The sequence below is a fragment of the Zingiber officinale genome, chromosome 10B, assembly GCF_018446385.1.
Source record: "Zingiber officinale cultivar Zhangliang chromosome 10B, Zo_v1.1, whole genome shotgun sequence".
In the NCBI taxonomy this organism is placed as follows: Eukaryota; Viridiplantae; Streptophyta; class Magnoliopsida; order Zingiberales; family Zingiberaceae; genus Zingiber; species Zingiber officinale.
This window is the reverse complement of record NC_056005.1, coordinates 14745812-14767249: the sequence shown is the minus strand read 5'-3', so window position 1 is coordinate 14767249 and position 21438 is coordinate 14745812. Positions and strand designations below refer to the sequence as shown.

Sequence of the window (21438 nt, the reverse complement as noted above, 5' to 3'; positions counted from 1 at the left end):
TTGGAAAGAGTTAAATGTGCTATAAAGGAAGAAATTTGAGATGACTTTAAATGGCACAAGAAATCAAGTGTTAAGAAATACCAAATTGGGACTTTGGTATTGTCTTAGGAATTTAAGGCAAATCTAAGCCTTAATTTAAAGTGATTACTCTTATGGGAAAATGAAATATGTCAACATTTGAGGAATGTTTTAAATTTTTAATTGGCATAATTAATTCAAGAGATTAAAGAAATGTCAAGTTGAGTTTTGACATTTTCTTAAGGAAATTGGGCAATCTAGGGTTTATGCTTTAGGATTAGCTAAGGGTTAAGGATACTTAGATAGATAATCTAGGTATATTTTAATTATGCTAAATCTTGCCATGTTTGGTTGCCCATTATATGCCATGACATCATGTTTTATTTGTGCATTCATGACTTATTATGAAAAAAAAAACTCAAAAATACCATGTCATGACATACATACATCATGTAGTTATAGGAAATTTTCTTCTGAAAATTATTTCTTTTTGATGTATGCCATAACATTATCATGCATTATGTTATTTCCTTAAAATTAAGGACAAATGGTAGTTATCATCAAGTGGTATACCAAATGACATCCTAGGTGGATGGTCAATATTCACAAGATGCCTAGATAAATATGCATGAACCCTAAGTTAGGGCAAAACCAAAATTAACATCTCACAAAGACCTATAAGATGACTTGTATGTGTTTTATGCACAATAGATACAAGTGAGATGTTAGGAAGACGAACAAAACTCAACATGCTGAGTCAGTGCATTTCCTTGAGTTTAAGTTCATCAAAACACATAGTTATGTGTTTTTCCATCATTGGGAAAGCTAATGTACAAGTTATGTGCATTAAGCCCAAGGAACATGGTGGGATATTGGTTTTGAAAATATTTTTAAAATGCTTTTGGAAAACCTTGGTGAAGGCTATCTTTTGATAGTAATCATCATTGAATAGTTAGACACAAACTTGAAGAAAACACTAGAGTTTTTGTAAGTTTTCAAGTTTGTGTCAATCTTTGAAAATATGAAGTATTTTCTTATAAAACTATTTTTCCATGAAAAATTATACCCTAAATAATGTCTACACAAATTTATACGATTTTTGAAATTTTGTAGAATTTTCTAGGGGTTTCTGAAATTGGTTGAAATTGAATTTCAGCAATTTCAGGCCTCCAATCGATCAGTGGATCGATTGAAGTGCCCGATCGATTGAGAAGGCATTTCTCCCGAGCAGAAGCTCGCTGGATCGATCAGCCGATCGATCCAAGAAGACTGAATCGATTAGTGGATCGATTCAGCAGGGTTCAATCGATTGGAACCCAACTCCAATCGATTGAAGATGTTGATTTTGGCTGGGAAAGCTTATTTTCAACATTTTGAACCTATTTTAGTCTAGGTAACCACTCTAAACCCCTGAAAATACAGTTGTATACATAAAACGGGTGTTTTCGTGTGGAAAACAAGGGTGGATTGGTTAAGGAAGGCTAAGTTGAAGTTTAGGTTGAGGTTTGTTTCAAATTTTGAATATTTGAACCTCAAAACTTCTAAAATTGGGTTTCCTAAAGTTTTAGGGATTCCAAGTCATTGTTGGTGCAATGACAGAAGTTACCACAATGTCTTTAGGGGGAGAGACTCTTTAAAGACATAAAAATTATTTTTCATGAACCTTGGAAGGTGGTTAACCTTCCGTTAAGAACATGCTCAAGGTTGAGCGTTTGAACTTTAATGGGGAGTGGATATCCTCATTGTTCAAGTGGTTTCAAGTGGATAATGCTCAAGGATGGGCATTTGCCTACATTGGGGGAGAATGTAGGGTTAAGGATAATGAAGGGTATGAGATCTTCCTTATCTTGCTGATCACAACGAGTGAAGTTGTGAACAACGATGAGCAACTCTTCAGGGGGAGAGTTTTCAACAAGTGAATTTGTTGATGTGTGCCCAAAAATGGGGCATGGTTTGATGTGTGCCAATAGGGGGAGAATGAAAGGAGTAAGTTAGGCTTTTATCACTTAGAGGGAGTTTGCCCTCTTAGGGGGAGAATGAAGGGCTTAACTTATGTATTCATTACCTAGTGGCATGAAAAAGGTTTAGGCTATGGGATTAGCCTAACTTACATGTGGTATTGTAAGTGATAGTGTTGGTATTGTCAAACATCAAAAAGGGGGAGATTGTTGGTGCAACATCCCTCGGGTCAAGGTTGACTTGGTTGACCAAGCTTGAGTCTTGGTTTGAGTTTCGATGTTTGACAATGCAAGGTTGATTGAAGAAGAGTCAAGTAGGTCAAGGATAACCGGATACTTGACTGGGATGTTAGGCAGAAGGAAAGACCTAGTGAGTGAAGCTAGGCAGGAGGAAAATCCTGGTGAGTGAAACAAGGTAAAAGACCTAGTGAGTGAAGGTTGGCAATTGGGAAGTTCTAGTGAGTGAAGCTAGGCAGGAGGAAAATCCTGGTGAGTGAAGCCAGGTGAAAGACCTAGTGAGTGAAGCTAGGCAATTGGGAAAGTCCTGGTGAGTGAAGCCAGGCAAGAGAAATCCAGATGGGTCAAGGTTGACCAGACATCTGGTGAGAGTCCAAGTAGGTTAAAGGGATTGACCGGATACTTGGCACGAGAAAGAAAAGTCCAAGTAGGTCTTAGGGAGTGACCGGATACTTGGCAAGAAGAGAAAAGTCCAAGTGGGTCAAAGGGATTGACCAGACACTTGGTGAGAGAGTCCTAGCTGGTCAAGGGTGACCGGATGCTAGGTCTTATGTACCAACAAGTCATGGTTGACTAGATGTTGGTTTAGGGGGCTTTAGACTTGGTTTTGGGCAAAAACCAAGATCTGGATTGATCAGTCGATTGATCCAGCAGGTTTGGATTGATCCATGGATTGATCCAGCAGGTTTGGATTGATCCGTGGATCGATCCAGCAGATCTGGATTGATCAGTGGATCGATCCAGAAGATCTGGATCGATCGGCCGATCGATCCGGTGAGTCCCCGCGAATAGAACCCCTCTGGATCGATCGGTGGATCGATCCAGAGGTCCCAATCGATCAGTGGATCGATTGGGACGCTGCTGCTTCGCGCGATAAGCGCTGGATAGATCCGTGGATCGATCCAGGCGTTTTTCCATAGCACAGAGGCGCTCTGGATCGATCCGTGGATCGATCCAAAGCCTCCCCGATCGATTGGGAGCATTCCAATCGATCGGGATTCGACCGTTAGCGTCGATTTAAGCCGCAGGCGTTCATTTCCTTCGGCATCCCTTCACCGATTCATTCGAGATTCATCACAGCTCCTCCCCAGCACTTTCTAAGCGCCTCACCGCCAGTTCTTGAAGGTTGTTGGAGGTTCATCCAAGTCAAGAGGCGAGTTGCAACGAGAAGAAGAAGAAGCTAGGGTTTTTACTACATCTCTTGTAAGCTTTTGCGTATTCTTTACTACCCTTTCTTCTACTTGTATTGAGAGTCTTGTAGGGCTTCTCCGCCTTCGGTAGTTACCGAAAAGGAGTGTTTATTAGTGGAGGTGTGTGTGTGTGCGTGGATCCTTGGACTAGTCACCTCTTGTGAGGTGGATACCAAGTAAAATCCTATTGTTAGCATTGTTGTAGTTTGTTTCTTTGTATTCCGCTGCGCATCACTTTGAAGAAACAAGCAACGAAGCACGACAAGCACACGCGAAGCTATTCCCCCCCCCCCCCCCCCTCTAGCTACTTTTCGGTCCTAACAAAGACCTAGTTCACTTCAAATATATGTGAATAAGATTGGTGTACTTAGGTGAAAATTCAAACCGGAAGGTATTTTCACTAAAAGCTCATTGCAACCTAGCCTCAGGACATTTTTTTTTGTTTTGTTTTTTTTGTTTATAACCGAAATGATTTGAATTTGTGGGGGATTGTTGAATTTTGTTTTAAAATTCAAAGCATTTTTTTTTGTAGTGTTTTTAGTCCCACATTGCTAATTGGAAAAGCTTGGAAGGGCTTATATAGGAAGCCCTTTCATCCTTGCTTAGCAATGATAAGGGGACATACACGCATGCGCGGGCCAAGCCCAAATCGAGTGGATTTGGGGGGTTCGAGCACGAAATCCATAAACCGGGTGTCACGTACGTGATTATCGCGTGCAGGGGGGGTGCAAATTCCCAGCCCGTGGGCCTTGCGCTCACGGGAGGCCCGGTCTGTTTTTGCTGGTTTGGTTCAGTCTGAACCAAACCAGTTTCTGTTCCGGTTTGGTCTGAACCAAACCAGAGTTTGGTTTTTGTTCTGTGCGTGAGGGCGTGAGGGGAAGGGACGCGACGCGACACTGAGACGCGTTTCCTCGCTAGCGAAGCAGTGCTTCGTACCTTCTCGGAGTGAATAAAAGGGGAGCAGCAGCGCCTCTATTACTCACTCAAGCCTCGAGCTCTCTCCTTCTTTCTCCCTTCTCTGTGCGATACATTCTGCACGGTTTTGCCTTTCTTCTCGTCGAGTTTTTCGCTGCTTTCTTGTCCTGAGGCTTAGTCATTCGGCGATCTGAGGTTGGGTCCGAGTGTCACGTCCGTTTTGGAGTGCACCTACGGACGAGACGAGCGTTTGTCGGATCTTGGGGGAGTTTTTGCCGAGGAGCCTTTGCACCGAGAGGTGGCAATAAATTCTCTAAGGACAGTCGGCGTGCCGACGCTTCAACCGGATAACTATATTCTAAACCCGACTCCTTTATTTATCAGTCTATTGCATGCTATTTTTTGTGCAAATATAATACTGCTTTTATTGCTTTATTTACAACACGTTTGTCGTCAAGAGTAAGAGGCCGAAGATCACTAGGGGCACTCCCCTTCGGGATACTTTTGCTACTCTTGAACAGGTCCCCATTGTTCCCTGTGAGATTTCTTGTGTGAGAGGTAAGGAACCAATGCCTTATGTGCACATCCGTTCCAATTTAGCTCTTAACATGATGAGACTGGGTCTACTCATTCCCATGTCACATATTATTCTTCCAGTTACCTCTGCTCCTGAAACGATTTCTGATGTGTCTACGTCTCTTCCGCTTCTTCCTCCAGTTTTTGCTTCTTCTTCATCTAGAGCAAGAGCCAAAAGGACCCCCTACAGGAGATCCTCTATCTCTTCTCCTTTAAGTGCTCCCACTGGATCAAGAGCCAAGAGGACCCGTAAATAAAAGGATACTAACACTCATTTAAAGCCAATAAATTTGATATGCCATTTTTGCAAAAGCGGTTAATATTGTCTATCTAGTGAATTAAAGAGGAGAAAAAAAAAACACAAAGAGTCATATAAAAAATATTTCGGAAAAAATGATTTTTTTAAAAACTTTACCTCAGTTTTGTAGTTACATTTCGTTCTCGTACTAGCGATAGCTCACTATGCTTATAGGTAATAATTTTTATCGAACAGGTAGAAAATCTGATATCTGAGTTGAATGGAAGAAAATATAAAGGGGATATTAATATCACATATTGAAAGTTGAGAAAATAAGCAGGTTAGAAATGTAGGTTTGTGATTGACTGGATGAAGATTTCTCATTGTCGTGTAAAATTAGGAACGGTAGTAGCGGGTCGAAAAGGGGTCATTTATGTTGACCCTTCGATGCTCAAGTTAGTCTTCGGTTTAGAGAGGAATAATAGAAAAACTATAGCAGAGAGCGTGTTGAATAGTAAAGTCTCGCATACCTCTACCAGTGGATGGAGACTCCCTTTTATAGTATCATTGTAGCATCTATGCATAAATCTCAAAGTGTATGCATATTTTTCAAAGCGTTATAGGAAAAGACAAGTAAAAAAGTGTCCATGACACTTTTCCTTAAGCGAGCACGTAGATTTCTGATGTGATAGATTAGAAGCTTCTAAAGTACTGTTTGATTGGTGGACATTCTCCGTTGTCAGAAGTTAGTACGATGAGATATATCTGTGGGTCCCACTATAGATCGATCAGAATTCGTTCGGCAGGGATATTATTCACTCAGTCATTCCGAACTAGGCTATTGGTCTGACCTTTGCTTGACTTTTTTTTTATCGGAGGATTGTCTTTTGTTCGATCGGATATGCTATGTGATCGACGGTGGACAAGGTAATTTGCTAGTTGTCCCTTACTCCCAACTGCAAGACTTCATCGGACGATCGTTCAACCGGTCACATCCGATTGACGTGGAAAGCTCGTTCGGGCAACCTCATCTGATTTGTAGTCTTCGGCTTTTGATCGTTTTAATCTTGACATCGATGCCAATCGCTCTTTTCTATTTGATCCATCTTTAACTGATTCATTGTCATCCCAACATCCCAAAGTGCTTATACTTATCGACAATTTTTCACCATCGTGTTAGTTTATTTTAATTCATATATATATATATATATATATATATATATATATATATATATATATACACGTCAATTCAATTGTCTCGCTTTAGATGTTATATATTATCTATATTTTACAAATTAAACTTGATTTTGGAAAAATAGGAGCGGTAAGAAAATAATCGCATTTGCAGTCATTTAATTTCCAAAGAAAAATCAATCAAACAACTATTTGTCTGCTTGTGACGTCTAAAAGAATAATTAATTAATAAAAAATGTTTACATTGATCCATAACATTTTATAAGGGATAATCCCTAAATTCAGTATGCTTTTTTTATACATGAAATTTTATTTGTCAAAAACAATTTGTATAAATAATTTTAACCTTATTAAAAATTTAACACCTTTTAAATTCAATATTATGTTTCATACTTTGGTTTTACATTATTTTAAATATAATGAAAGAAATGCTAAAATGTAAATTTTAAACATTAATCCGAAGTAGTTAGCATATAGCAGCACACACAAACCAACATTGTTCTGAAAAACAAATGCATAAGAATAACAATCAACTTTATTATTAAACCAGACGTCAATACAATAGTTAATGCATAAGCATAATAATTTATTGCATAACAATAATACTAATTACGTATGATGCTGGAACCTTCAGGATCATCATGCAGTCGCAATAAGGCTTCCTTTCAATCAAGGCTTAAAGTTAAACCTTTATTAGTTGTTGATAGGATTAGGACCTTCAGGAACATCGTGCAGAGGCTTAAAGTTAAACTCTTCTCCGTTGTTAATAGGATTAGGACCTGCAGGAACATCGTGCAGAGGCTTAAAGTTAAACTCTTCTCCGTTGTTAATAGGATTAGGACCTGCAGGAACATCGTGGAGAGGTTTAAAGTTAAATCTTTCTTCATTATGGAAATGATTAGGAGCTTCAGGAGTATCTTGCAGAGGCTCGAAGTTAAACCCCTCTCCGTTGTTGATAGGATTAGGACCTGCAGGCACATCGTGGAGAGGCTTAAAGTCGTTATGGAAATGATTAGGAGATTCAGGAGTATCTTGCATAGGCTCGAAGTTAAACCCCTCTCCGTTGTTGATAGGATTAGGACCTTCAGGAGTATCGTGCAAAGGCTTAAAGTTAAACCCGTCTCCGTTGTTGATAGGATTAGGACCTTCAGGAGTATCGTGCAGAGGCTTAAAGTTAAACCCCTCTCCGTTGTTGATAGGATTAGGACCTTCAGGAGCATCGTGCAAAGGTTTAAAATTAAACCTTTCTTCCTCATAGATAGGATAAGGAGCTTCAGGAGTATCTTGCAAAGGCTTGAAGTTAAACCTCTCTCCGTTGTTAATAGGATTAGGACCTTCAGGAGCATCGTGCAGAGGTCGATATCCATTGACTTCAGTGGCCATGAAGGATGCTAAGATCAAAGCTGCAAGGGCTAATGCAAGGGGAATATTGTGCATTGCTCTTCTAATTTCCTCCATTGTTGGCTGAGATCTTAGGCTACAAGACAAGACGAAAGAGATCGTAGAAAGCTGAAAGCAATTACTCTGCACAGACTAACCTAATCAATCAACATATATATAGAGAGAGGTACTGAGTATTTTAGCAATGAAATCGTATCTTATCAAATTAATATTTTATAATAATGATGGCAATAACTATTTTCTATCTTTCCGTATATAATGTTGGACAATTTATTGTCAAAATAAATGGAAAATTTCTGAATTGAAAGTTATATGCTCTAAGCTATAATCTAATATTGCCAAAATAAGGTATTGAATTATTAATAAATCTTAAAAGGGGCGTCACCAAGATTTGGTTAAATAGTAAGATTAGAGGATAATATTTTTTTACCAATTTTATTAAATTATTTATAGTAGTTCAAAAATATTATTAGTACATGACTTAAGTTTCTTAAAAGATATATTTCAAAAAATTAGTTTTGATTAAATATAAAATATAATTTAAAATTACAGTTAATTTAAATTCAAATGCAAGTTAAAGTGCTAAAATTTTAAAAATATGATTAAATTAAAATTTTAAAAATAATTCCTATGCATTACATAAGCATTCCAGAATGGCCGTTTGTGATATGGAGAAAAACCTGGGCCGTAAAAGTCCATAAGCAGCCTATTAAAGCTTTCTGAGAAACCAAGAATAATAAGTTATTGGCCCATGCACCACCTTCGTATTATTAGAATGACGCTCTAACCAATTGAACTAATAAATTAGTTGTTAACGATATGAAACATAATGATTATGTTTAAAACTAATATGTTTAAATAATTAAAATTTCTTAGAAACTGAGAAAAATAAATTATTGGCCCATACAGTTTTCGAATCTGCGGACTTCGCGTTATTAGCATGACAATCTAACCAACTGAACTAATAGGTAGGTCAGATAAATTAAGTGGTTAAATTAATTTTATTAAATTTTAGCGTAAACAAATATTATAGTGTAGCTGATTGGTAATTTAATGTTATTTTCCATTAAAGGCAGTAGACAAATTAGAGGTTTAAAATGTAATAATAATAACTGACAAAAAAAATACGATAAATAAGAAAAAAATACAAAACAATTTAGAATGCCCCAAGAATTTGATGTTTGGTCGATAAGAATATATTTATATTGGTTTAATATATATAAAATTAGTTAAATAAATACATTTAAATAACTCATCAAATTAAATAAAGATGTTAAATATATAGGTGTTTAATTGATTAATTCGTTAATATTCACTAATTATGTGAATCATCTCCATTAATAAAACTCCTATATAAATAAATAAAGTTAAAAATACTTATATTATCAAAGTTAATAATTAATCAATTTAATTTAAAATTATAAAATTTTCAAAGAAGCGCATTTGATAATATTTAAATGAAGTTCAAGACAAACTTAAACCAAGTTCAATTTAATATAAAAAAAATAAATTAAATTTCAACAATCATTATAATGATTTAATTTATTTTTAAATTTAATTTAATTTGGATCTATTATTTTATTGCAGAAATTTAAACTTAAAAAAGAAATTTGACTTGTGTCGTCTACCGCTCCACCGATCTTATCGATCTATTTTTTACATGTCCAAATCCACTTCATCAAGCCCAGCTGTTGTAAAAACATCTTAATTTTATATTAACGAAATTAATTAACAAAAACTTAAGGCATCTCCAAAGAGGGATATTTGGAGGCGATATTTCTCCAAATATCCTTCATTATGGGGGATATTTGAGAGGTGAAAAAAAAAATCATCGGACATAGACCGGACCACGGCTCGGAACCGACGGTTCGATGATTCGATTGTTCAGAACCGCCGGTTCGACGGTTCCAGACAGATCGACCCTTAACCTTAACCGCTCAAGACGATTACGGTTCACGGTTCGGAACCGCCGGTTTACGATTCGCCGCGGATCAAGATTATTATGTTAAAAAATTAAAAATTAAAAATTAAATATTACAAATTACAAATTAGAAATTAGAAATTAAAATTTATTGGAAAAAAGGGTTTGCACTTATTTAAGTTGCCTATATATCCCTTTAGGGGAATCAAAGCTCACGTAGTTCTTTTACATTTTTATCCTTTTACATTTTCACTCACTTCCATTTCTTGTTCCTGTTGTATTTGTTCCTTAAGTATCAAAATCTTCAACTTTGTCATCTGAAAGTTACATTCCTTGGATTCTTTTCTCTGCTCTAGTCCAATCGTCTAATGATACTTGGGCTTCCAATGAGTCGGGAGATAAAGTTGATCGTCGTTCATCTAATATGTTGCCGCCGACACTGAACGTCTGCTCCACAGCAACAGTTGACACTGCACAAGCTAATATTTCTTTAGCGATCATGAAGAGAACGGGAAAGCTTTAAGCCTTCTGTAACTATCACTTTAAGATATCGAAATTTTCGCTATCTGCTTCATTAAAATCAAAAGAAGTCATAAAATAATTCTTAAGTTCCTGTGTGGAACTTGAGGATCCTCGTGGACATTTTGTCCATTTTTTTAATAAGAGTTGTGCTTTTGTAAGTTTTAAATTACTACTAGTAGTTTGTTGTATTTCAGAAATATTAGTTTGTGTTCCATATTTTGCATAATATTGATTATAAATATCATATAAATAAATTCTAACATTATATATAATATTAACTAGATCAGGAGAAGAAGAATCTTTAATTGGAATTAAAGCGTCATAATATAAAATTAACATTTCTTGTAAAACTTCTAATTTAAATCTAGGATCCAAAGTGAATGCAATTAAATAAATTTCAGGAATAAAATAAAAATATTTTTCTCATTTAGTTTTCATAGCTAAGATGCAAGGAGATAATGATTCATTATTAATATGTTCATTTAAAACTAATACTATATTAGAAAAATTTTCTAAAACTAATTGAGCAGTGGGATAATAATTCTTTATAAAACTAATAATTCATTTAAAACACCGGAAAATTATTCGGTTGAAATAAATATATATTAGTATTAGTATTTTATGCAAAAAATGAACATAATAATTCTTTATATTGAAATGAATCTTGTAATAATTGGTATGTTGAATTCCAACGTGTTGGTACATCACGTGGAAATTTTTTAGATCTCATTCCATTAATTTTACAAAACATACCCCATTGTTTCATTATAGATGGATGAGACCATAAATAAGAAATTGCAATTCTAATTGGTTTAATATAACTTTCTAAAATTTTTAAACCATCTTGAACACATAAATTTAAAACATGTCATACACAACGAATATGAAAAAATAAACCGTCAATAATAGATTGACAAACAAAATTTAGATCATCTATACAAGGAACTAGCATTATCTAATGATATTGAAAATATTTTATGAGTTAAACTATATTCTTCTAAAATTAAATATAATAATTGTGCGATATTATGAACATTATATGATTCATCAAAAATTCTATAAGCTAATAATCTTTTTTGGAGGTTCCAAGAGTTATCGATCCAATGGCAAGTCACACCCATATACGAATGTGTTTGCAAATGATCACTCCAAATATCGGAACATAAAGAAACTTTATTATCTAATTTACTAAATTCATCAATTAAATTCTTTTTTCCTTGTTTTACTAATTTTTTAATTGTACGAATAAGTGTAGTCCTAGGAACACGTTTAGCACATGAATTAAGAGATTCTTTACAAAAATTTTCAAATGTCTATTTAGATCCAAAACTAAAAGAAAGATATTCTACGGAAACAAATTTAGCTAATGATTCTCTTAATTTATTATCTGAATATAAAAATAAATCGGAATCGGTACTACCTCTAGTTGAAGAAAATCTTGATAATTGTGTTTGAGAATGGTCGAGTTCATATTCCGTTCGATGCTTCGTTTGTACATGTTGTTTCAACGACTCATAGCCACCGCCGACTTGGAATTTGTATGAAGCATTGCAGTGCTTACATTTTGCACGCATTTCTTCCGACGGAAGAGTGACCTTCTCAAAATGTTTAGTGAAAATAGAAGACTTTAGAGAAGGAAGTTCCCGAACCTTAGAAGTAATTGCATCGGTACTTCCTTGTGTTTCGAGTGTCGGATTCGGAAGATGCTCGATCTCATCATCGGTGGATTGAATGTTGGGGTCCTCCTCCAGCGGATTCATTATTTGCTTTCCCTTCCGAGCTCGAGATGATGCACCTCCACGGCCTCCTTCCATTGTAATTGAAAATTGGAAATGAAAGCGTGTAGAGAATACGAAATTGAGATTAAGAGTAAGAGTAGGGAAGATGTGTGTGAAAATGATGAAATGAGCTCTCTATTTATAGAGTTTTGATAATAACGAACACTAAATCATAGTCATTGATAAAAAAATGGTCAAATGATTCTAACAGTTGAAAAAAATACCCAAACCCCCCCCCCCAACGGCTATGAACCGCCAGTTAACTGGCAATTCTAACGGCTATGAACCGTCGGTTAACTGACGATTCAAGCCGTTACAAAAAAAAAATTACGACTGAATAGGCGGGTTGAACCGTCGGTTCGCCGGTTTTACAGCAAATGAACCAGAACCGGCCCGACAACTTGTCGGCCCGGTTCCGGTTCGACCCAGCGAATCGGGTCAATAGGCAACTGGCCCGTTGACCCGGTTACGGGCCCGGGCCGGGTTTGGGCCAGACCCGGCCCAGGGTCAGGTCTAATCGGGCATAACTTTATGTCTGGTGATTTTATTTTAGGTAGTATGCAAGTGGGCCCACAAGGGCAATAATTACTTTAATTTTTTTATAGTTTAGGTGGCATGCAAGTGATTTATTTTTATTTTAGTTGGTGAGATATTTTATTATATAATTTGAGATATTTGAGAGTAAGATATTTGATAGATGAGACCTATAAATATTTAGTTTAGGGGATATTTGATTGTGAGATTTAGGATATTTGAGGAGTAAGATATTTGATTGATGATGTAGACGTGGGAACCATAAATATTTGGGAGAAATATTTAGCGTTATTGTGGATGCTCTTATCTTAATTAATCAGCTCTTGTTTTTCTTTTTTGCTAAGAGCATACACAATGGTTAGAGATATTTCTCCCAAGTATTTATGGCATCCATTTCCACATCATTATTCAAATATCCTACTATTCAAATATCCCAAATTTCACAATAAAACATTCCACTAATCAAATATTTATGGATCCCATCAATCAAATATTCACTCTCAAATATCCCAAATTTCACAATGAAATATTCCACTAATCAAATATTTATGGATCCCACCAATCAAATATTCACTCTCAAATATCCTCAATTTCATAATCAAATATCTCACCAATAAAATATTTATGAGCCCACGACCATTTTATTAACATACATTTAATTTTAAGAAAAATACAATAGAAGATGTATAAATTTAAGAAAAATACTACATCATACAAATATAAATATTTTATAAATTTAAAATTAAAATATAGAGGTACAAACCATATTAAATTAATAAAATACATAATGATAAACTACAATTAATCAAATAAACATGGAGCAGATAAAATAAATCATAAAAATTAACTACAAGTTCAATTTTTTCTTCAACTATTCATATATCGCTAGATGATTTTGAAGTTGTTCATCTGTCATGTCTTGTGTGTCCATTACGAAGAGTTGATGTACTTGGATGAGTTGATCCACTTTCTTATTGTTATTATTGTAGGGACCTTTGTGCCCGCTAGAGGGGGGGTGAATAGCGGCTCGTCGTGCGTTTGTCAGTTGCGTCTTGATGATGTGCAACGGAATACAAAGACAAAAACAACCACAACGCTAATACTCGGATTTACTTGGTATCCACCTCAAGAAGAGGTGACTAATCCAAAGATCCACCCACTCAAGCACTTCACTAGTAAACAACTTCTCGGTCGTAGCCGGAGGTGGAGAAGTCTCGTACAAACACACACAACACTACAACACTCACACAAGAAGAAGATACAAAAATACAACTGAAATACACCCTTCTTCTTGCTTACTTGTTAATTGTTGTTGCCTCTTGAACCTTGGGGATGCACCCCAAGAGCCTTCAAGAACTGGCAGAGAAGCTCGGAGAAGATCGCTGAAAAATCGCTGTGAGCTCGCAGGAAAAGATCGCAAAGATCTGCGGAGAAAACGCTCCGCCAAGGCTTTAAACATTGCTCCTAATCGATCCAATCCATCCCCAATCGATTGCCACGTCAGCACCGCTCCATCGCAGCCGTCCATCACCTGCATCTTGCCCAACGGTCGAATCCCAATTGATCGGCCGATCGATTGGTACAGTCTGAATCGATCGGTGGATCGATTCAGACATTTTCTGTGTTCTCGCGATCACGCGAGAACTTCCCTACCCAATCGATCGGCTGATCGATCGGCAACTCCCAATCGATTGTCCGATCGATTGGGAACGCTTCTGTGCTCGTGATTTCACATCCCAATCGATCGACCGATCGATTGGGCCTTCCCACAATCGCAGCACACTCCAATCGATCCACTGATCAATTGGACCTTGGTTCAATCGATCGCTCGATCGATTGACCAGCCTGGACTTGACTCAAACTCAAGTCCAAAAGTCTCTAAACCTAACTCCCGGTCAACCGTGACCTATTGGGTCTCCATGCCTAGCAATTGGCCACACCCGACTAACCTCGAACTAGCCTTCTAGCCTCCTCCATCAGCCTTGCGTCCCTCGGATATCTCCCTATCCTTCATGCCTTGCCTTCAAGAGCTTCCTTCAGCCTTATCCTAGTTGTCGAGTTCTCCTTGCCAAGTCACACTAGGACTTACCTTGCCAAGACCACATGCTTGGACTTACAACCTTTGCCAAGATCACACTTGGACTTTCCAATTGCCTAGCTCCTCACCAGGACTTTCTCCTTTGCCAAGATCACATTTGGACTTTCCAATTGCCTGGCTCTTCACCAGGACTTTCTCCTTTGCCAAGATCACACTTGGACTTTCCAATTGCCTAGCTCCTCACCAGGACTTTTTCCTTTGCCAAGATCACACTTGGACTTTCCAATTGCCTGGCTCCTCGCCAGGACTTTCTCCTGCCTAGCTCCTCACTAGGACTCTCCCGTTGCCTGGCTCCTCACAAGGACTTTCCACTGCCTAGCTCCTCACTAGGATTTTACCACTACCTAACCCCCAGTTAGGACTTTCAGATGCCTAACCTCTAGTTAGGACTTACCCAATCATGTCTCATGTCATCCCTGACCTACTTGACTTGTCTTCTTATCAACCTGGTCAATCCTTTGACCATCTCCAATACCGGACGATTACTCCAGCAATCTCCTTATATTGTCAAACTCCTTATATTGTCACATATCAAAACTCAAATCCTGACTCAAGCTTGACTCAACTCAAGCTTAGTCAAACTGGTCAACCTTGACCTAGGGAAATTGCCCCAACAATTATACTCTTCCAAATGTGTCATTGATTGTTGCATAGCCTAATTCAATTCATCAATTAAGTCTACTCTTTCTTTACCTATCCTCTTTGCTGCCTTCTGTCCCATTGGACGAGATCAAATTGTAGGATCGTAATGCACTAAAGGGGGGGTGAATAGCACTCGTGACTAATTCGTTTGTTTCGTAAATACGCAGTGGAATATAGAAGTAAACTAAAAGCAATCGCTAACACTTTTTGTTACTTGGTTCGGAGCATGTGTCGACTCCTACTCCAAGGCCCGCGATCATTGATCGCTTCGGTGGGCAATCACTATAAGCTTGAGAATCTTTACAAGATTAATTACAAGTACTAAACTTTAAAAAGATTGTACTAACAATAAAAGATTATAGAAGTCAATGTCGATTGTCAGAACAGTAACTGAGCGTCGTTGAGTCGTTTCGGTGTAGAGTGCAGCTTCGAAGATTGCTTGTAGAAAATGTGTTATTTTGCCTCTTGCTCGAACCAGTCTTATATAAGCTGTTGAGGGCGCCTCCAACCTCCACAGGAGGCGCCTCTAGCCCTGAGTCAGCCGCGTTGATAAGCTCTGCGGCGTTCGCTGCATATCCACCCGAAGGCGCCTCCAAGCTCCATGGAGGGTGCCTCCCATCTAGCACCGAAGGCGCTTTCAGCAGCCTTGGAGTGCGCCTCTGCCTGCTTCCTGCGCAGCTCCAACCAAGGAGCCCGAGGCACCTCCAAGCTCCATGGAGGGTGCCTTGGGTATTGTTTATCCGAGTCTTCCCTTGGGAAACTTCATTCCTGCAAGGTATATTAGTCCACAAACAAAATATACCCTGCAAAACCAAGTTAGCATAATAAAATACAAATAATATAAGTATTTGACAGTCATCGGGCTGTTCGGTTCTGACTTCGGATTTCCCTCTAGAAATCCTAGGTTGAACCGACGCTTAATGTTCCCTCACCGGGGAACGCGTCCTCACCTACTCCACTCAGGAGAGTTTACCTATTGCTAGACCAGTCCTCCAGACAGACTGGACTTTTACTCAACGCCCGAAACTCCCAGTCTTCATGCTGGACGTTTGCTCCACAACCCATCTAGACTTCCACCCGGTTTGCGACACCAGAATTTCAATCTAGAGTCCCCGACTCTAGGATTTTGCCCGAAGCACTCAACCCGTTAAGACTTTCTGCTTAGGGTTACCACCCCTTAAGACCTAAGGTTATCACCCCCTGGGGTTTTCCACCTGCCTAACCACAGCTAAGACTTTTGCCTAAGTATACTTAGGACTTTTCCTGTAATCTCATTCAAAACTCGTTAGACCACAAATAACCTTAACTTTGAATCCTTTGCCATTATCAAAACTCAGGTTTGATCGTCTGATGTTTCCCGCACCAACAATCTCTCCCATTTTGATTATGACAACAAAATTTAAAGTTAAGTAAAACATAACTTGATTATAAAAAGAAAGGTAATTTGTAGAACATAAATGCACACAAGTTAAAAAGATGCAATACCATAAAAAGATGCAATATTTAGATTACACTTAATCACTTAAGTTATAGCTCCCCTTAATCACTTAACTTTCACTTTTCTTTAATTACTTAACTTCACTTTTTTTTCTCCCCCTTTGCCATATATTAAAAAATAGATAAAATAATTTAAACCAAATTGAATTTTTGACAAATGTTTAGTTAAAAATTTGAGAAAACTTATAGTTGAGTAAGAAATTTGAGTAAGAAAACTCATAGTTAAAAAATTTAGTTTTAGTACTTAGCTTAAAAAGGATTGTAATAAAAAGTTAGCCTTTAAACAAATTTAGATTTAATACTTAGCTTTTTCACCAAATAATTTAACGAAATTTAGTTTTAAAAAGTAATTGTTTTGAAAAACACTTAGCTAAATTAAAAATACTTTTTCAATAAACACTTAGTTAAAAATTTAATCTTTGAAAGGATTTTGATAAACACGTAGGTTTATAACGATTTGATAAACACTTAGCTTAAAAATAATTTTACTTAAACATTTAGCTTAAAAATAATTTAACTTAAACACTTAACTTAAAAATAATTTTTCTTAAACTAAAAAAACAACTGTCCCCATTTTTAAAAAAAATAAAAATAAAAACTGAACTTTCTTTTAACATTTAATGAATAATTTAGCTTTGAAAAATAATACTTTGACTTTTAAAGATATTTAACTTGGCTCCTTTCACTCCCCCTTGATTAATGCCAACAATTTTTTTTAAAGTTTTAGAGTCCTAGAATCCAAGCATGAGAAAATATATTTTTAAACTTAAACATCTACTTTTAAACAAATGTCTAACCTTTAGCTACTAGCTGTTTATCACGAGGTAGTAGCTTTCACTTAGTTAGTCAAAATAAGTAAGTATCCAGTTAGCTTGACTAAGCATGGATAACTTAACTTGATTCATTTGATTTTGATATTTATTGCCCAGACTTATGTTGATGCACAACCATAAGCACTCTGAAGTTCAGGCAATATCCTATGCATCTCACACCATTCTAAGTATTTTTCATACACAAGCAAGGTAAACATAGTGTGCTTGTGAGATGCTCTGGCTGAGACCTAGAGGAACATGCTTTCTTGGGGGTAAATGTAGGGTCTTTCAGGCCATAAAAATCGCTTTTTGCATTGTGGAAACTCCGAAATCTCATGCCACCGGATCCATGCGAATATTAAATTTTTCATGTACATGTTTTCTAATCCTAGATCTACTTTAGATCTACATGTTTAGGAGTTTATACCTTTGATGCGAAGCCCTTCACTTATCCCACTCGTCCAAGAAGATGTCGGATCTCAAGGGTGTCAAGTGAACACCCCTCTATGTGTATCCACACGAACAATTAGGTGGAGAGGAAACCTTAAAGTGTGCTAGCACTCTTTGAGGGTTTCAGCCAAGGAGGAGCAGAGGGAGAGAAGAAGAAGCAAGGAGGAATAATAATGATTGATTATGAAAATGAGAGTAAAAAATGGCTTAAGTATTTTCATCTAATGAAAATACTTAATGTTCATTAACACCATTAATAAGCCTCATTAATGAGCCTTAATGAATATTTAATGAATATTCATTCTTCATTAAATGGCCATTTTGAAACTCATTCAAAATTTGAATCTAAAATTCAAATTGAATTCCATTTATCATTGAATTCAAAATTCAATGAATATCATCATTAAGCCTCACTTGAGTCTAACTCAAGTCTAGCCTCACTTGAGTCTAACTCAATCAAGTCTTACTCAATTAATCTAATTTAGATTACTCTTAATCCAATTCGGTTCATCACATGAACCTAATCCTCTTGGTTCATCATATGAACTGAATCTCCATCTAATTGTCCTTTGTGTGTGACCCTATAGGTTCTTGTAACGTTGGCAATGCTCCTAAACTCATTTAGAAGCATAAGTAATGAGCGGTATCTAGCAACACATCATTACTACCCAAGTTACAAGAATGTTGAGATCCAACCTCACCTTGTGACTACTAATTGTGACTCTTTACAATATATGACAATGTCCTTCTATCCTTGACATCTAGATTGATCAATGTGAGGCATAGACTGTGACATCCTCTAATCAATCTAAATCTTGAACTCCAAGTAGACTCACTCTAATCAAATGAGCTCAATATCTCATATTGACTCATTTGGGCATGGTCATGCACTTAGTGGTCTCACTCTATCAAGAATAATGATGTCACTCCTGTCATATAAGAGGGATAGATCCCATCTACATCACTCACATCCCTCCGCATAATTTATTACATACACAGTAATCACCTTTATAGTCCACCCAGTTACGGGTGACGTTTGACGAAGCCAAAGTATGCAACTCCTTATGTAGGGAACCATAGTGACTTCAAGTCCAAGGACTAGTAGTCATACTAATAGCCACATGAGAAAGTATATGACACTCATATAATGATCCATGATACTTTCTCATGGCGGGTCATTCAGTATACATTCTCCAATGCATACCCATGTGTCAACTTGATATCTCTATATCTATGACTTGTGAGATCAAGTCATCGAGTTGACCTACATGCTAGTCTCATCGCATTAACATTGTCCCTGAATGTTAATACTTGACTAGGAATGATTAAGAGTAACATTCTCTATATCATCTCACTATCGATTCAACCAATCGATTGATATAGGTAAGAACCTTCTACTCAAGGACGCTATTATACTTAGTTATTTGGCACCAATACAAGTAAGTATAATAACTAAAACAAAAGCCTTTATATATATAGTAATATGATACAATGAGCTCATACAATAATCATCATATGATTGGCTCTAGGGCTCTAACTAACAGTAAATACCTAGGCTAAGTCCAATCTTTTGAAAATCTAATAAAATTATAATTTTGAAAATATTTTTCCTACAATTTTAAAACCAAGAAAAAATTATAACTTTTGAAATAGGAATATTTTTGAAAGTAAACTCTATTCTACTAAGCACAACCCTATTTATCTTCTAAGAGCATTGAACTCAAGTTCAGGTAAGGATTTTATGAAAATGTCAGTCAGGTTTCACTTGGACTCAACATAGTTAAGTACAATGTCACCCTTAGCTACATGATCCCTTACAAAGTGATGTTTTACTTCTATGTATTTAGTCCTTGAGTGTTAGATTGGATATTTGGTTAAGTTAATTAAAGTTATATTAACAATTAAAATTTTTTGTATTTTTATATTCTAATTGATAGTCGTTTAAGGTATGCATCATCCATAATAGTTGAGATGCACATTCCCCCATGGTTATGTACTCTGCTTCAATAGTGGATAAAGCAACACAGTGTTACTTTCTGCTTGACTAACTTACTAGGTACTACTGACCTAGAAATTGACAGCTTCTACTTGTACTTTTTTTATCTAGTTTGCACCCGACATAGTCTGAGTCAGAATAGCCAACTAGGTCAAACGTGCTAGTCCTAGGGCACCAAAGTCCTACATTTAGGGTTCCCTTAATGTATCTAAGTATTCTTTTAATATTTGTTAGGTATGATTCTTTTGCACAAGATTGGTACCTAGCACACATATCTACTGGAAATAGAATATCAGGTCAACTTGCAGTTAGGTACAGTAGACTCCCTATAGCACTTTGATAATATTTTAAGTCTACTAATTTTCCTTCTAAATCAGAGTCGATTTTAACATTAGTTGTCATTGGGGTATTTATATTCTTAGAATTTTCCATGCCAAACTTGTTAATTAATTCCTTAGCATATTTTGTTTGAAAAATATATATCCCTTCTTTGGTTTGTTAAATTTGTAAGCCTAAGAAAAATTTAAGTTCTCCTACTAAGCTCATTTCAAATTTACTTTCCATTAATTTAGTAAAGTCTTTAAGAAACTTAGTGTTGGTTGAGCAAACAATTATGTTATCTACGTAAATTTGGGCTATAAAGATGTATTTTTCTAAGGTTTTTACAAATAAAGTTTGATCTATTTGACTTTATTTAAATCCCTTAGATATTAGATAAGTTGGTAGACATTCATACCAAGCCCTAGATACTTGTTTTAATCCATATAGGACTTTCTTTAACCTAAAGACATGGTTTGGGAAGTCCAAATCCTCAAATCCTGGGGGTTGACTTACAAACACCTCTTCCTTTATGAACCCATTTAAGAATATAGATTTTACATCCATTTGGTATAACTTGAATCCTTTATGTGTTGCATAGGCTAGCAGCATCCTTATGGATTCAAGTCTAGCTATGGGTGCATAGGTTTCATCATAGTCTAACCCTTCTACTTGACTGAACCCTTTTGCTACTAGTCTAGCTTTATTTCTTACTATTTCACCCTTATCATCCAATTTATTTCTAAACACCCATTTAGTGTTAACTATGATTTTTTACTTATGGGTTTATGTACTAGTTCCCAAACTTGGTTTCTTTTGAATTAGGCTAACTCTTCTTGCATTGCTAATATCCAGCCTGGGTCAAGTAAGGCTTCTTCTATAGTCTTAGGTTCAATTTTAGAAATAAGAGCTACCTGACTTAGGTTTTTATAGGATGATCTAGTTCAAACTGCTAAGGTTGGATCATCAAAAATTTGGTCAGATGGGTGGTTGGAACTTATTCTTGAAGGTCTTATGTTAGGATCAATAACTGGTTCTTGTGATTTTTTAGGTTTAATTTGAACTTCTTCATCATCTTTTACGTTTCTTGTATTAATATTGTCTGTATTTTGATTGATATTTTCATTTGTCGGATTAGTTAAG

At 36.4% G+C, this 21438-nt stretch overlaps 1 protein-coding gene across 1 annotated transcript; it reads right to left on the bottom strand.

The window, feature by feature from the left end:
• Positions 1–7019: 7019 nt before the first annotated feature.
• On the bottom strand, positions 7020–7784 carry LOC122028965 (basic salivary proline-rich protein 3-like). Its single transcript, XM_042587934.1, has one exon. It carries the CDS (start codon positions 7782–7784, stop codon positions 7020–7022), a length of 765 nt encoding a protein of 254 aa, XP_042443868.1.
• Positions 7785–21438: the final 13654 nt, after the last annotated feature.

Excerpts from the sequence above, each read along its gene's own strand:
- LOC122028965 (XM_042587934.1), bottom strand. The coding sequence starts at position 7,784 with ATGGAGGAAATTAGAAGAGCAATGCACAATATTCCCCTTGCATTAGCC.